Below are 17621 nucleotides of genomic sequence, written 5' to 3' on the forward strand. Positions count from 1 at the left end.
CTCCAAGAATTGTTTCATGTAGTATACTAATTGTATGCCCTAACATAACAGCAATTTAAGGAAATTAATGAGTAATGTTGTTGCTGTTAAGTGCTGTTGAGTCAGTTCTCACTCATAGTGACCCTGAACAGGATTTCTAAGGAGCAGTTCGTGGATTTGAGTCACCGACATTATGGTTATCAGTTCAGTGCTGATACTACAGAGCCATACCAGGATTCCGTATTTGTAATAGACAGGCAGAATAGCCAGGAAGGATTTCTAGGAACCTGAGAACTCAAGCAATATCTCTGACTGATTTAGGATATACATTACAAAGTTTTGTGTACCTTATGTTTACTAATTTTAAAATTTTGACCTGCGTTAAACGTGCCGTCTTAAAATTTGATTCAGTCTTGCTCACAGAGCAAAGTTTCCTCAAATGGGTTTATGATTTGTTATGGAAACTTGTGCAGAAGAGTTAATGATTAATAAATACACAATTAAATTTTTTTTTCAGAGGAACTGTGTACAGAGTAAATTTTTTTTTAATTCAATATTTATAACACCTTTCTTAATATATCCTAAAAATTCCCAAGACTCAGTTCTTTCTTGAAAAATATAATATAGATGCCAATGTATACACACATCATAAGAAGGAACAATGTGCATATTTTAGTTGCATTTTCATATTTGACATTGGAATCTAGAGAGTTCATTCTTTGGTTTGAAGGAGCCTGGTGGCACATTTGATTTGTGATATTCCGCTAGATTGAAGGTTCGTGGTTCCATGGAAGAAAAGGCCTAGTAAATTTCTTCCTTAAAGATGATAGCCAAGCAAACCCTATGGAGCAGTTCTGGCCTAGAACATATGGGGTTGCCATGAGTCAGACTCTAACTGGATAATAGCCAACAACAACAATTCTTTGATTACAGTTGTTACTGAAATTTAAGTTAGTTACATCACAAGCTTCATAAATGTTAATGTAGACAGGGTATGAAGGGAATTAAAAAAAAAAAAAAATCCCATAGAATGCAGTTGTTAACAGATGAAAGGAAAAGTTCAATAGCTCTTCATTTATTCAAACACTCTTCATTTATCGAGTGCTAAAAGATGACCTAAACTGTGATGATTTGTCTTTTCAGTCAGAATGAAGTTGGCAGAATGAAATCAGTTTGTATACAACACACAAAAGCCAACTCTGCAAAATAAATCTCACTGTCTGGATAAGAGAGTCCCTAAATCATCTCCATCCACCTTGTCAGAAACATTTCAACTACTAGTTTTTTGCCATCAGATTTTACAATTCTTCTCTTCTTACTTATGGAAAGGCAACAATAAAAGTATGCAAGGAAAAGTATCAGTGGGAAACATTTGCTTATACTATTAGTTTGAAAATATATTCAATTTGGCCTTAAGAAGTATGGCAATTGATCAAAGAATGTATTGAGGAAGATTTTCACCTGTACCTCGAATACCACAGGGTGCTAGTCACCCACATGACTATTATTTCTGAAAGGAATATTTAAAGAGAGTCAATTCAATTTTGCTTCTCAATTAGTAATTTAGGAAGTTTTGCTTACTGTAAAACAAAGTGAGCAAAGATATTTATTCTTTCACATAAAAAGTGAAAACTAAAATAGATCTAGGAATCTTGGTGTGGCACAGTGGGTTAGTGCATTGGACTGCAAAGTAGATTTGAACCACAAGATTGGCAGTGCAAGCTCACCAGTTGCTCCTCGGAAACCCTATACAGGGTCTCTATGGGTCAGAGCCGACTCAACGGCACTTAACAACAATAACAATAAAACAGATATAAGTAATAAATATTCTGTGGAAAGCAATGCAGGTTTAGACCTTACAATCTTATCCTCCTCATTTTAAGAAAAGATGTAAGGCCATACCCACATAGCTAACTTTCTAGTATAATCAAGACTTCCACTGAAGGGCAGATGAACACAGAACGTTCTGTAGCAACAACTGTGAAGGCATAGGCACTGCTATATTCATAAAGTGGTGAGATTGAATCTATCAGATGGTCTCTGAAGGTGGGCATTTGATGGTATAAAAAATAGGATCTGGTCCAGAATGGAAGTCTCTTCTTTATCACTCAGTTAGCTTTCATTTTTCTCTCTTACAAAAGATGCCTGGGTATTAACGTATCTAGGATGCAGTAGCTAATATTTTTGTCTCTAGAAAGAAAGTCATCTTATATGGTCATGGGTATACTCTGTTAGAATAATCCAGATGACAATTCAATGGGAGGTAACTTATTAACACTAAAAATAAATCAATCCTGCCTAGCAGGAGTCTAAGCTAATCAATAACTGAAGTTAAATTCTCATCAAAGTAACACAACTCCATTAATGTGACAAAAAGTAATGTAATTTTAGAGCATTGCATTTTGGACAGGAATCATCAGGAGTAAATACTTGCCTTCCCATCAGATTCTGTTTTTTTCAGGCCTTTCTCATATTGTTCTGATCTCAGCTACTCAGGAATGAGATTAGGTATTAACTGATTCCATGGATAAAATCTAAAACTATTCTCAGAGCACTTCATAAATACTGTGAATTGGGGAGAATGGAATATCTAAAAACCATACAAGGATTGAATTGGTCATATATCACAGACAGTTAGTTCTCACTGATTCTTAAACAAAGAATGTGTCTAGAAATGTGCATGTATGCACTTAAACATACATGTACACATGCCTTGGGCCTAAGTCTACCAGCAACCAATCTATCCAGTCATTATCAGTGAATGAGCAATTTGATAGGCTAAAGCAGACAGACAGTCTCAAGCAGAGGAGGTGCTCCTACTTGCTCTTCTTGCTTGCCCATGTTTTAAATCCCAGGAGATGCTGCTGCTGATAGATAGAGCCAGCATAAGTGTAAAATAAACAGAAAGTACCTCTTATTGATAGAGCTATGATTATGCTAAGGAGAATACTTTAGGTTTCCTCTCCCATCTGTTTCTAGTAATAGCATTATTAGGATCAATACCTTGAATATAACAATGATATTATCAGAAGATAAATAGTTGAAGCATTTTAAGAGTGGTAAAAGCACCTGAAAAATAAAAATGAAATGATTGCCTAGTACAGAGAAAGAATGAACATACCCCCATATATACTCGCAAATTCCAACTTAATATTAAAAAAGAATTAAAGTTAACATGCAAGCTGTAGGGAAAATATCATATTAAATGATAATTTATTAAGTGAAAAACATTCCTTTTCATTCCATTGTACAATAGATGGTGCTAAAAGTCATTACGATATTTTGGGAGAATGCAACTTTCAGAGTTGTACTGCATGCAGGATCCCAGCAGTTTAATCTAAAAGTGTGTGCATAGACTCAGACAATTACAAGCCACTTCAACTATGATCAAGGGCAATTTTCCAAACACTGTACAGTGAAAGCTCTTCAGCTCTGTGCAACTTGTCAAAACAGACTGCATGCTCATGTATATATATCAGTTATTTGCTTAAAAAGACAATTGGAATATGAAAATATATAAGAAGCATTCATGAAATACAGAATTCCTGAGAATAGTGTGTGCTATAAATCTGAGATAGAATTTGAGTTCATGTGAACACCATGATATAAAATATTTATTCCAATTAAAGCAGAATGATCTAAAGCTAAGACACCTTGAAGGGTTGTCATGATTTTACCATCAACAGTGATAAAGTCCTAACTAGAGACTATTGTGGCATTGCCAGAGAAGGAAAATTCTGGGTGCTTTTTAAAAATCGTTTATTTTTCTCATTTCTTTTTAAACTAACAGAGAGGGATTTTCTAAATCAAAGTGTTATGGTTTTTTAAAATTAAAAATAGTCTTCTCTATTCATATTTTTTTCTCAATTGGGTACTCAACAATTGCCTAATGAAGTCAGGTAAAAACAACCTAGAAAGAGAATACTCAAGGACATACCTATCATTATTCTTTCCTCTTCTGTAAAACAGATCTCTCTGTATCCCTAATTTGGAAAACAATGTAAATACTGGGTTTATTTGTTCTTCAATAGGCTCATTGTTGTTGTTGTGAAGTGCCATTGAGTCTTAGAGAGTACTTATTTCTAGGCAAGTGAATACATTTTACTAACAAAGAAAAGGAAATGCAGAAGTTACAAAAATGGACTCATTTAAAACTCCTTTGTGGAATTAGTTGCTACAAATAAGCAGGTGGCAGAAGAAGAAACTCTCAGTCATCTGAATGGGAAAGTTAGTTACACATGGCTAGGGCAAGTGAGGAAAGTTTAGAGTCTGAGGGCCTTCCCAGGGCTTAGAGGATGAGTAAGAAATTAAATATTTTTGAAAGAAACAAAAAACAAAATCAGTCAAAAATTATAATCTATCAATTCTTCCCTGGAGGGAAGATGGGGAAAAAAAGTTTTCTGTGTCAAAACTACAAAAATAATTTTCTATGAAGCCAAATGCTTTAAAAAATTTTTTTTTCTATTAAGCAAAACACTGGAGACTATGTAAAGTAGCTTTATTTCTATTGTGTTTAATGTGTTCCTGTCTTGTACTAGGCTTTGCATGGTCAGTGCTGACCTCAAGGTCACCATTCAAAACCACTAACAGAAACAAGGCGCTGTGTTGTCTGCTCCAGTAAAGATTTACAGTCTCAGAAACTTTGCATCCCATATATCGGAAACAAAATGGCAGTTTTCATTTCATTTGCTTTGCATAATTGGGCAAAAATAATCAGTTGTCAGTTGTCTTGTATGAGGGGGCTTCAAAATATTTGTGGTAATATTCAATTAGCTTTTAATTTCAGTTTCCCAATAACTTTTTGAAGTCCCCTCATCTGTCACTCTCTGTATGAGGGTAAGTCAAAAAAATTACCAAAAATTATAGAAACTTTTATTAAATAAATACATCAAAATGTGAAGTGATTGTTTCTTGACATATAATTCATCTCGGTCTATATATATTTGAAGACGGTATTTCCATCTTTCTAACCCTTCCCTGAAAAATTCTGGGCTGTTCAACTTACACCACGTACAATGGCAGTTTTGGCATCCTTGAGGGGCTCAAATCATGTTAGTTTTAAATGTTCTTTGAGTTTTGAGATTTAAAAAACAAGCTAGAAGAGGCAAGATCTCAGCTGTAGAGTGAATGGGATAAAGTTTCCCATGGGAATTCTTTCAGGATAGCTCAGGTTACCCCAAAAGAACGAGCAGATACATTGTCATGAAGAAAACATATTCCTCAGTGCAAATTTTCTGGCCTTTTTCTCATCAGTGCAGTTTTTAAATTTCTTCCCAATAAGTCCCTATGATTGTACTGTGTCCTTTGAGATCCTCTATGAAGATTACCGTTTGGAATCCCCAAAAAATAGTCAACATAAACTTCTGAGCTAACCTCTTAACCTTGAACTTAATTGGCCCAACAGATCCCCTTGGAAGCCACTATTTGCATTGGAATTTTTATTGAAGGCAACCTAATGAGACTAAGTGTATTACTGAGAGGAACTGCCCACAGTGGTCCACTGATTATAGATACATGTGAAACCATTTTGCTTGTAATATACTTAAGCATATATGAAGTGAACTCTAAGAGCAATATGTTTTGCCTTACCCTCATTTATCCTTCATCCCCACTCCCAATTCACTCAGTAAAGGAAAACTGATAGTGTCCTTGATTGGTTTGAAAGGGAAAGTGTCTTGATTTCTACCACATATTCCCCAACTTTAACTCTTCTCTTTCTTCCCATTCTATCCAAAATGTATGCCTCAACAGCAGTTGCTTTCCTTGAATGAATACCCTGTCATTCTCTGTTCATTATTCTGTGAACAGACAGACTCATAGATAGAATAAACATTAATATGGCAAATCAAAATAAGACCCAGTTTTTCTAATTCTGTGCATCTATGAAAAGGTAAAATGATGTTTTTAACTACTAATTTAACTTTGTGTCTAGAGAAAATCAATCTATTAAATCTATGATCCAAATCAATACAACAAAAAAATAACATACAAAACTCCCTTCGGCGATGTAAAAGAAAGTTAAAAAAAAAAAAAAAAAGATATAGATTTATATTCATGCATTGTTGTCATCAGCTCATGAGCAAGAGTGCACATTGTTGGAAAAGCATACATGTTGCAAAGCACCTGGCTTTGCAAATCATACCGGCATGCCATGTACCTGATGTCAGAACCGTATAGGCAGCAGTTAGCATCACATAGCTTCAAAGTTTAATAGTACAAGGAAAAGTCACATATTTACAGTACTTAAAGTTAGCACTCTGTGAGAGCTATTGCAATAGGTCTGAAAGGGAAAAATTAAACACACAATAACAGCATGCCATAGTAAATTATAGATTACTTGCGATCTAATGATATAAGAATGACCACTCATATTTTATAAGTCTGTGGCTTTCTTAGCATTTACCAAAATAAAAAATATGTATAGTTCTGCCAGGAAGAAGAACATTTGGATGTAATCAATGGAATAAAATATTATTTTAATGAATGATATTGTTTGGGGACTCTTTGATTTTTGGTTTGAATAGTAAAGGTTATATACAACTCTTCAACTGCATAGTTGATGTACAGCAGCATTAAAATACTTTGTGGTGCAAATCCATAATCTCAGCAAGAGGAAGGGCAATTCCTGTAAGCCTGTAAGCTGAAGGGACACTGAGTTCTGTCAGCAAAGGCAATAACCGATTTAAGTCACTTCTATCTCAACTGGGCCAAAGGTTTGACAGATTAGTATATGAGTGAAAAACCATGTCAGGCTTTAACTAGCGCCTGGCTTTTGAACATTTGCATGATTATCTGTGTTTAGAAACCTTATCACCATCCTTCATATTACTGCTGTTGATGGACGGTGGAGGTCTCCAAACACACAATTCACTGGGGCTGGTTCTGAGAATTACATCTTGGCCTCCTGCAATGTTAATATAACCATTTTTTAAAGGTTATGAGCAATTTTTTTCTTCCCTAGGAGCCGATATTCTAAATATCAGAGAAGGGTATTATGCATTTCCAAGTAGCATAGTATACATACTGTTCACTGTGCATGCTTTCCTCCTAGACCCCACCCAGAATGTGAATTTGACATCACTCCTTCCCATTAATGGTACTGCTTTGACTGGGTAACAGGTTTTAACTAAGGCCATTCATGGTGAACAGGCTGACCACTTTTTTTCCGTTGTTGTTGCAAATGTTCTAGTTCAGCCTCATACATCATTTCTTGGACTAAGTACTTCTCTCGTCTTATTCGGTCATATAGGTCTTGTGGTATATCTGGAATCAGGAACGCGATGAAAGACTTGATCCCAAATACAAGGTGCTGAAAATTTAAGAGGAGAAATAACACCTTTCAAATATTCTGGGATGCTAATTATAAAACTGAACAATCATGAGTAATGTTGCATTTTTCTTAAAATCAAGAATCAGAACACAGTATGCATCATCTAGAATATTTTCAAAAATTGTATTGGTGATAGTACTGTGGCCCTCAAACACTTAAGTATTCGGAGGAAACAGGATTGCCTCCTCTCATTACTGCCCATGTTAAAGTAACTTTATAAATATTCAATGTATCTTAAATTTAAGTCTATAAAACCCATATATATTATACACTACTGCTATGCCCTTCCTTAATATATACAGACAAGAAAAACCAAGTCCAGGGAGAAATCATGTCCAACAAATCTCCAAAATACAGTATAAATCACACAGCATAAGGTTTGCTTGTGATATTGAAATTAGATTTAATCTTCAGTATAGGAACTTTTACTCTATTATTAAATCATGTATCATAACTGCTTTAAAATATTGTATCAGTTTTATATAAGCTTTTCTATAAAAAAATATATTTCTTGGATTAAAAAAACTGACCAAAAATTATTACATAATAAAAATAAAAGTATAGGAACAAAACTCAAAAATGCAATATGTCTAATGGTTAAAAGTACTGATGCTGAACAAATCTTATACTTCTTAGCTGTATAACTTTAGGCTAATCGCCTATTTTGTGTGTGCCTCACTTTCTTCATCTCAGAAGAGGCAATAATGATATTATCTTTTAACAAGTTGGCATAAAATGAACAAACACATGTGAAGTGTTCAAAATTTTTCAAAAGAAGGATAGAAATTTCAAATTCTCAGAAAGGAAAAAAAAAAAAGAAATCTGATACTTATAGATTTAGAATGACCTTTAGAAAAGAAGACATTTTCCTAAAGGATTTTCAGTCAACAGAAACTGTATGTGGAAGGGAAGAATTCAAGGAATTATTAACTGTGTTTGCTAACTGCGCTTGAAAACTTCATTGCAGAGTAGAAAATACCTAGGGGAGCATAGTAAATCAAGCCCTATTTTCCTTTTTATCAAAAAGTGGCTACTTAGGAGTTTCTTTCCAGAGCAAATATCTGATATAGAACAATTTACAGAAATCCTAAGTGGTGTGTCTTGAGAAACAAAAAAGTTAAATTAAAAACAAAAAATTTAAATTAGTGAAAAATATGTTCCAAGTCCTATAACATGGTCAAAATCTACCCGATAAATTGATTCATATAGACAGGTTAATATTTAAGGATGGTTCAACATTAAAAAGGAAAAAAAAAAAGCTCATTAAACTGACCACATTTATGGCATATTGTTTGATTATTTCAAGAGATGAAAAAGAACACATTCACTAAGGTTTAATGTCCATTTATTGAAAAACTCAAGTATCCAATAATAGATTATTTATGTTTAAAAGTCCTGTAGAAAATATCATAAATAAAGAAAAAAATATTGAGAAGCATTTCCACGGAAGTTGGAAACAAGACATGATTGCTCACATCACTGCTGTTCAACAAAATGTGGAAATTTCTAGCAACACCTTAAGGCAAGCAAAAGAAACAAACAAAAACTTTCAGGTCAAGTGGGGAATCTGTCATTATTTACATATGGTTTTACTAATACCAAGATGCAGTGGTTCCAATAGACAAACAGGATACTGAATGGTTTAAAAACAGAAAAGGTATGTGCCAGGGTTGTGTACTTTCACCACATCTGTATGCTAAGCAAATAGTCTGAAAATCAGGATTATATGAAGAAGAAAGTTGTATCAGGATTGGAGGATGTCTCATTAACACCCTACAATATACAGATGACACAACATTTTTTGTTGAAAATGAAGAGCACTTAAAACAATGATGAAGATCCAAGACTACAGCGTACATTGTGGATTGTACCTCAATGTCAAGAAAACACGAATCCACACAACTGGATGAAAAATAGCATCATGATAAATGAAGAAAGGAAGCCCGATGGCTCTATATGATAAGCACTGGACTGGGAACCAGAGGTCTAGGATTCTAGCCTGCCAGTGGCTCTGTGGGAAAAAGATGGGGCTTTCTGTTTCCTCAAAGATTTGAAAGCTTCAGAAACCCTATACAATGTCAACTTGTAGGCACTTAGCAAGAACAACAAATGGAGATAAGATTGAAATTGTCATAGACTTCATTTTTCTTACATCCACAATCAACACCCATAGCAGGAGTAGTCGAGAAATCAAATGACAAATTGCATTAGGTAAATCTGCTGCACAAGATGTCAGTTTGAGGACTATGGTGTTATACTTTTGGAAAAAAGAACACTTACAATTAAAAAGTGTATATCAAATTACATAGATTAAAAACTACCTTTCTAAGTCATGAATATACCTAGAGTTCTTATGCTAGCTGTAATAAAGTAGAAAGGATCATTTTTTTCAGGAAGCCTATTTATAAGCTTACAGTGGTGGTAGAGTCCTGGTGTAGCATTGTGGGATAATACACTGGACTTCAAGGTTGGTTTGAACCTCAAGGTTGGTGGTTCAAACACACCAGATGCTCCCTGGAAACCCTACACAGGGCCGCTATGAGTCAGAACTGACTCGACAGAACTTACAGAGGGGTTGTATGCTATGGAATCATTCTGTTTTACAGCGAAATAGGGTTTCTGAGGCTATAAATCTTAACAGGAGTAAAAAGACTCATCTTTCCCCTGGGGAATGGCTGACAGATTGGAATTGCTGATCTTGCAGTTAGCAGTCCAATTTATAACCCAAAACGTCACCAGGTAGGCTTATAGAGTCACCATGTACTAGAATTTCAGATTTGTGTGAGATCTTTAGAAGTAAGCATTTCATTTTATATACAAGGAAGATTTTACTACAAAAGCTGAGGTATTTTATTGAGATCAGCTGAGGGGCACCGGTGACTTTAAAAAGTCTTAGCTACGGCCATCCTTTTCTCTCCATAATCTTGAGCATAGGAAACAGATACATTCAAAGTCTTTCCATAGACCCTAGTGCTGCTTCAGAGAGTATTTTACCGTGTCATTTTGAGTTATTTAATAAACAAAGCAGTAATACTATAACATGCCCACAATTTTTTTACAGGACAACAATTTAATATTGCATGACTCTAACAACCTAAATCTATGCATTCTTTAAAAAAAGTGTTCTTAAACATCACTTATGGATTTAGCCAGTGTCCGTTACACAAATACACATGTGAGCAAATGTAATTCAAGCTGATTATTCAAAATATAAATTTCTCACTCCTGGAAAATATAGATTTTTTTTTTTCCCAATGGATATTATGTACCCCATTCTTCAACTTCAGCTTGGCTACTAACCCAAAACAAAACTCACTGCCAATGAAACATCCTGATCCCTAAGTTTTCAGTTCAACTGTACGGTACTTTCCTTTAGCCTAGGTTTCAGGTACCTTACCCATTGACATTATTCTGCACTTTACGTACAATAATCTCCTTATTATTTAGCTGAGCTTTGTACTGAGGAACTAACTACTCAATTCCCTTTTTGAAGTCAATAAAAAACTGACTTCAGTTGAGACAACTCACATCAACGAGGGAAACATTTACCTACAGTGATTTCCTTCTAGGTCTATGACTAACCTCAAACACGATAATGAAGGCCAACCGGGCAGCAAGGATATGCCAATATTGTAAGGTGAATTCATAGGGTTTGGAACTCCAAGGAGGTCCTCTATAATCTCGGTACCTGAAATCAACAAAATCAGAATGTGAAAAACAGAGATCAGGGCATGGAGACCAAAACGATTCTTAATTTCTTAAAAGTACTAGAATGACTGTTCAAATGTATTCACTAACATGTAGAGGGGAGGAGATGAAACGGTGAAAACAAGTAGAAAAGATAGCTATAATTTGCAAATTGCTACCTGCAGTAACCAGATTTTCCGATGCCAAGCTCACTCAGGTTAAAGAAGGATAGGCTATTATTGACGTATCCCTTTAAGCAACTGGAAGAAAAAGAAAAGTATTATATGATTCAGGGATTCATAAATTCCAGGTCCAGTTTTTTCATTACAAATGCCATTATTACTCTAATCTAACTACAAACTCCTAGCAATTCAGTTTTCTTATTCCATTCCCTCACTCCACTACATCTGTAATTGTAACTTAATGAGATAGACTTCTGTTGTGCCATTTTCCTGCAAGAGCTTCCATCTTGCCCCTTCATTTGGTTTACATTTACTCCTTTCAAAGGAGTCCTAGTGGTTTAGTGGTTGAGCACTTGGTTGCTAGTCTACTGTTCCATAAAGCTATGGCAGCCTGCTTCCATAAAGAGTACAACCTTGGAAAACATAGAGTCATTCTACTCTATAGGGTCACTGTGAGTCAAGATCCATTTCCTTAACACAGGCTTGGTCATACACTAGACATTGTGCTAACTGATTACTTCCTATGCACTGGTGGTGGTTATGTGCTGTGGAGTTGGTTCTGACTACAGTGACCCTGTGTAGGGTTTCTGAGGTTGTAAATCATTACGGGAACAGAAAGTCTCATCTTTCTTCTGTGGAATAGCTGGTAGTTTCGAACTACCATGAGATTCGCAGCCTGACTCGTAATCACTACGTTAACAGAGATCCTCTCCTATGCATTAAAACCCAAAATGTATGTCTAGTGAATACATTTGCAACATTTGCCATGTGAATTGTTTTTACATGTACAATTCAGTGACATTAATTGTATTGCTGGTGTTAATTATATTACTCTTAATACAAGCTCAGTGCACAGTTTTGTAACATCAAATATGAGTCATGTGGAAAATATTAGTTCACTGAGTTATGTTATGAATAAATATTCGGTGAATATTTTATTGCTTATTATATTCATAATTGCTTATTGTAGTATACTGATAATTGCTTAATATAGAATAACTTTTTAAAAATCTCATTCAATACTACAACCACTGATTTTATCAGAAAAAAAATCTTTAAGTAATTGGAAACTTTTAAACACCCACTGGTAGATAAAAGTTCTCCAAAATTTGAGTTTTCACTTCAAAGTTTGAACTTCATCAGCAGAAACAAATATTGTCAGTTATTTTACTTAAACTGACAGGCTGATTATGTGCATTTTAAATAAGAAAGTCTGCAAAATGCCAACTCTAAATAATTAGTTTGCCAGCAATCTTTATTTCACATGAAAAAACAAACATCTCATTCCGTTTGCAACTTAAACAATAACACAGCTCTTTTCCTAAGGTAACTGCCCTACTTTGGTATGTAGCAGAAGTATTTTATGCACACTGCTCATTTATACATTTATTCAAGGGTTGAGATTTGACTAAGTTAACTGCTACTGCTTTATCAAGGGCATTATGAAATCAAACTGGCATTTTGGGGCATTTCATGGTGATTATATAGGGATGTAGAATACAAATGTCATTAGTTCTGTTTGGTACAAATACCTTGAGTCATACAAAAGCACCAGAAACGTTATTCATCATTATTCTTGCAATACAGTAGTACAGGAGTCCTGGTAGGTTAGGCACTGGACTGCTGATCTCAGAAACCCTACACAGGGCACTTAACAACAACAACATCATGAAGCACGACAAGTATGTTGAAAAGGTAAACAATGTCTTACTGTCATTACAAAAATAGTTTTGATGTGATGGATCCCTGAAGGGTACACAAATGTTTGTTAGAACCTAGATTCAAACACATATCTTTCTCATTCTATAATTTGCATTCTTAACTACAGTGCCACTTTGTGTGAACTCTCCTCTCTGTCAATACTAGACCCCATAACTACTTGTCATTTTAATTCCTGCCTTGTTGATACTCTCCTTTCTATTTGTACCTTGTCTTTCTGCCAGTTTGCTTTGAAATTTTCCAATCTCAATGAATTTATTCCAATTGAGCTGCTAAGTATACCTGGAAATAATAAAGCAAAATGACCCCTCTTCCCTTAAACAAATAATAAATAAGGGGGAATCTGATGCAGACCGTGCAGACCCGGTCAGGAGTTCAAGTCCCTGTAGGCCCAAGCGTTGCTGACCATCCAAACCATAGGCTCTGAGGATCAGACTTTAGCCACCTAGCAGACATAGCAAAATGTCCCTTATCTGATTATTCAGTTATGCTGGTTAGTAATTCCATATATGAGCCCTGGATACCACAGATAAATGTAAAAACCTTCCCTAAAAGCCGAGACTGTAAATTCCAAAAAGGCAAAGTTTCCCCCCGCCCCCCCAAAAAAAAGAGGATAGAGAGAAACTCTGTTAACTGATGGTATGTGGAGGGGATTATAATCAATGTAATGAAACAAGGTATATGAATGTTTGAATGTGAAACCGATGATGTGCCCTGAAAACTTTCACTCAATCCACAATAAAAACCTTAAAAAATAAAAATAAAAAAATGACCCCTCTTAGTAAGTATTTCCCACCTTATATAAGTCCGACAAATCCCTGTTTGAAATTATTTTACATCCCAAGTCCTGGTGTGGCGCTGTGGGTTAATGCACTGGATTGAAAAGCTGGTTTGAACCACAGGTTGGCAGTTCAAGATCACCAGCTACTTCTTGGAAACCCTATACAGGAGTGCTATGGGTCAGAATCGACTCAAAGGCACAAGCAACAACAGTCAGTCATTTACGTGAAGAATGACAGGAGGTCCTGAAATGCTGAGTGGAAAACCCACAAACATTTTCCCTCCTGACACTAGGTGGCAGTAAAGAGGCATCATCAAGTTAGTTCTGGCTCATAAGCACTTTGGGGTCCTGTGAGGCATTGTAGGATAAGCACTGGTCGGCTAACCCTAAGGTTGGTGTTTCAAACCTATCAGTCACTCCTTGGGAACCCTATGCAGGGGCGCTATGAGTTGTAAATGACTTGAAAGCATTTAGCAACAACAGATGCACAGCAGAATGCAATACTATCTGGTCTTGCACCCTCTTCACAATTGCTACACTGGGGCCCACTGTTCCTGCTACTGTGCTAATCCATTGCACTGAGGGTCTTCTTTTTCACTAACCCTTTACTTTGCCAATATGATGTCCTTCCCCAGGGACTGGGCCTTCCTGACATGTTCAAAGTTCTAGAGACAAAGTCTCACCATCCTTGCTTCTAAGGAGAATTCTGGTTATACTTCTTACAAAATAAATTGGTTTTGTTTGTCAGGGGCTTTCAACATTCTTTGCCACCATCATAATTCAAATGCATCGACTCTCCTATGGTCTACATTATTAGCGGTCCAACTTTCACTTCCATACGAGGTAACTGAAAACACCATGGTTCAGGTCAAGAGCACCATAATCCTGACATAAAACTGACAGAGACAGTTTTGCTCTTCAACACTTTCAAGAGGTCTTTTGCTGTTTACAAGGGTATTGATTGTGGAGCCAAGCCAGATTAAATATTTGATAACTTCAGTCTTTTCTGTTTATCTTGATGGAATTTATTAGTCCAGATGTGAGTATTTTTGTTTTCTTTATATTGAGGTTCATTCCATAGTAATGGATGTAATGTTTGATCTGTATTAATAAGTATTTAAAGTCCTTTTCGCTTCTCACAAACAAATTTGCGTCATCTGTATATCCCAGATTGTTAATGAGTCTTTCTTCAGTCCTAATGGCATACTTTTCTTTATATAATCTAATTTCTGTTGTTTGCTTAGCATGTAGATTGGATAAGTAAAGTGAAAGGATATGCCCTGATGTACATCTTTTTCTAATTTAAACTATTCAGTGTCCATTTGATCTGCTCCAATCACTGCTTCCTGGTCTATGTACAAATTCCTCGTGAGCACAATCAAGTGCTCTGCAACTCTCATTTATCCCAAGGTGAGCCTTAGTTTGTTATGATACACACAGTTGAAAGCCTTTTCATAGTCAGTAAACACAAGTAAACATCCTTCTGGATTTTTGTTTTCAGCCAAGATCCATCTGACATTAGCAATATCCCCAGTTCCAAGTCTGCTTCTGAATATGGCATAAATCAAATAATACTTCCTGGGACAAGGTCTGTCAAACAAACCTATGTATTTCAAACTCTTAAGACCTCCTTCAAATCATTTAGAATTAGAGAAAAATGACTTTTTGTTTTATTACTATTAATACTAATACAGCTTCATATTTAAATATTTTAAAGTTCATAAAATGATATTTTAATATACCATTAATTATTCATAAGAGATGTGAATGCTTTTTGTTATGAGCCAACTAAGTCCAGATTGATGGCATTATGACTTGTAGTAAAAAGACAGACAAAATTTGTATCTGATTCCAGGTCAAAAGTCGTTGGCAAGAGTCCAAAACATTAAAATAAAATGAGATAGAAAAAAATCATATCCATGCCTTCAGTGTCTCTTTCTGAAAATGTGAGACATTTATGTTGTGAAACACATTTCAGTATTTAGAGAAAGCATCAGCTGGTAAAGAGGGCTAATGGTTGATTTCATGAGGCTTAAGAGACTTAGCCTGTTGGGGTATGTATCCTACATCCAGACAAGCAGTGTTAGCCAACTTGTTCCTGAAGGAAGGAGAAGCACTTCTCTTCTGTGGAGGGTCCACTGTGGCTCCATACTTAGGTAATCACCAACTACAACTCTTGTTGCTGTTGTTCTCCTGACTCATAGTGACCCTGTATAGTTCCTAAGGAGTGGAGGTTGGGTTTGAACCACTGATCTTTTGAGCACAGCACCACACCAGGACTCCTTATTGTTGCCGTCGGGTGCCATCGAGTCGGAACCGAATCATAGCGACCCCATGCACAGCAGAACAAAACAATGTCCGATCCTGGGCCAACTTCACTACTGCTGCCACACTTGAGTCCATCAATTATGCCACCTGGCAGATCCATCTTGTTGGGGGTCTTCCTCTTTTTCTCTGACCCTCTATCTTACCAAGCATGACATCCTTCTCCAGCGACTGTTCCCTCCTGACAATATGTCCAAAGTATGAGAGACGAAGCTTAGCCATCCTGGCCTCCAAGGAGCACTCTGGCTGCACTTCTTCCAAAACAGAGCTATTGGTTCCTTTGGCAGGCCATGGCACTTTCAGTATTCTCCTAAGGACTCTAAGTACCTCTAATTCCTCTCTGTTCCCCAAATCCAATGTTTTCTTTTATTCTTTGAATACCTGACTTCAAGAAGGAACACTCTGAAAACTAAAACAACAACAAAAACCTACTAAAGCCAGGGCCAATTAGACCCCCACTCGATATCTGACAATATCTGGTGACAATTTTTTGATCACCACAACTTGAGAAGTAGGGTGGTTGCTGCTAGACATCTAGTAGGTAGAGGCTAAGGATGCAGCTAAACATCCTCCAGTGCACAGGGCAGTCTTTACCATCCATAAAAATAAATACCCAGTTTAAAATGTCAATAACTCAGAATCCAAGAAACCTGTGTTGTTGTTGTTTGTGAAGTGCTGTCAAGTGGGTTCTGACTCATAGCAACCCTATATAGGGTTTCTGAGGAGCAGGTGCTGAGTCTGAACCACTGATCTTGCAGGTCAAACTAATCTTGTGGTCCAGTGCTTATCCCCTAGTGCCACTCCAGGACTCCTGAGAAACATGTAATAAATTTTAATAGAAAACACATGGGAGGGAAATCTACGGCAACATTCTCTGAGCCTCAAAGCCCCAAGCTATACATTTCTTTTAAAAAGTCTCCTAGATGTGAGTGAATTCATGCTCTATTTCTTCGTAAGCTACCTTCAATAATTTGATTGTAATTTCTAAATCTATTTCATTTAGAAGATTGCATTGAATGATTTATAACATAACTTCCAGTCCTAGAATTTGACTTCTAAATACATTATGGTGTTTATAACATTTTTGTACCAGTGATGTGTTTATATGTAAAAACATTTACTTTAAAACTCCATGTTGGAATAAAACACTGCCACCCTTTTGACCTTACTTGATTTCACTAATGAAACATATTAATGGAATGATGAGAACCATCACCCCTAACAGTCACTAAACAAATCACCACTTTTATTACAAGAATCAAATATATCAGGAAAATATTTAAATTTTGACCATACTTGTTACCATTCTCCAATTGATCTGCACAGGGGCCATATTTATATTCATAGACTAAACGAGGGATGTAGTCAGATGTAATAGCTATTACAAATGCATTTGTGATCACTGCCAATATACCGATTCCTTCAAGAATTCCATACCAGATACCTAGTAAGAAAAAAGATTACAAAGAGACAGGATGAGAATGAATCCTATCAATGAATACATATCAAATAGCATTTATTTCCTAGGAAGAAGCGAAAGGTTAAAGGAGAAAGAATAATTCATTGTTTCTTAATGTATCTTTGTTTTGTCTTGTTGATACAAGTTACAACACAGGAA

The 17621-nt window shown here is 35.9% G+C and overlaps 1 protein-coding gene across 3 annotated transcripts in view; it reads right to left on the reverse strand.

Annotated features, from left to right (window-relative positions):
* Positions 1-6742: 6742 nt before the first annotated feature.
* Positions 6743-17621, reverse strand: part of ANO3 (anoctamin 3) — a 427969-nt gene continuing 417090 nt past the window's right edge. The window contains exons 21-25 of one of the 3 annotated variants that reach the window (XM_006872392.1): positions 17307-17447; positions 14886-14889; positions 11176-11256; positions 10892-10997; positions 6743-7288 (exon numbers count right to left, since the gene is read on the reverse strand). In XM_006872392.1, the coding sequence (XP_006872454.1) occupies positions 7106-7288; positions 10892-10997; positions 11176-11256; positions 14886-14889; positions 17307-17447 (515 nt within the window). In that variant the 3' untranslated portion in view covers positions 6743-7105. Of the gene's footprint in view, positions 7289-10891; positions 10998-11175; positions 11257-14885; positions 14890-17299; positions 17448-17621 lie in introns of all 3 variants that reach the window. The other 2 variants (XM_006872390.1, XM_006872391.1) reach the window with 2 other exon arrangements.

This window comes from Chrysochloris asiatica, unplaced genomic scaffold (genome assembly GCF_000296735.1).
Source record: "Chrysochloris asiatica unplaced genomic scaffold, ChrAsi1.0 scaffold00196, whole genome shotgun sequence".
Classification (NCBI taxonomy): Eukaryota; Metazoa; Chordata; class Mammalia; order Afrosoricida; family Chrysochloridae; genus Chrysochloris; species Chrysochloris asiatica.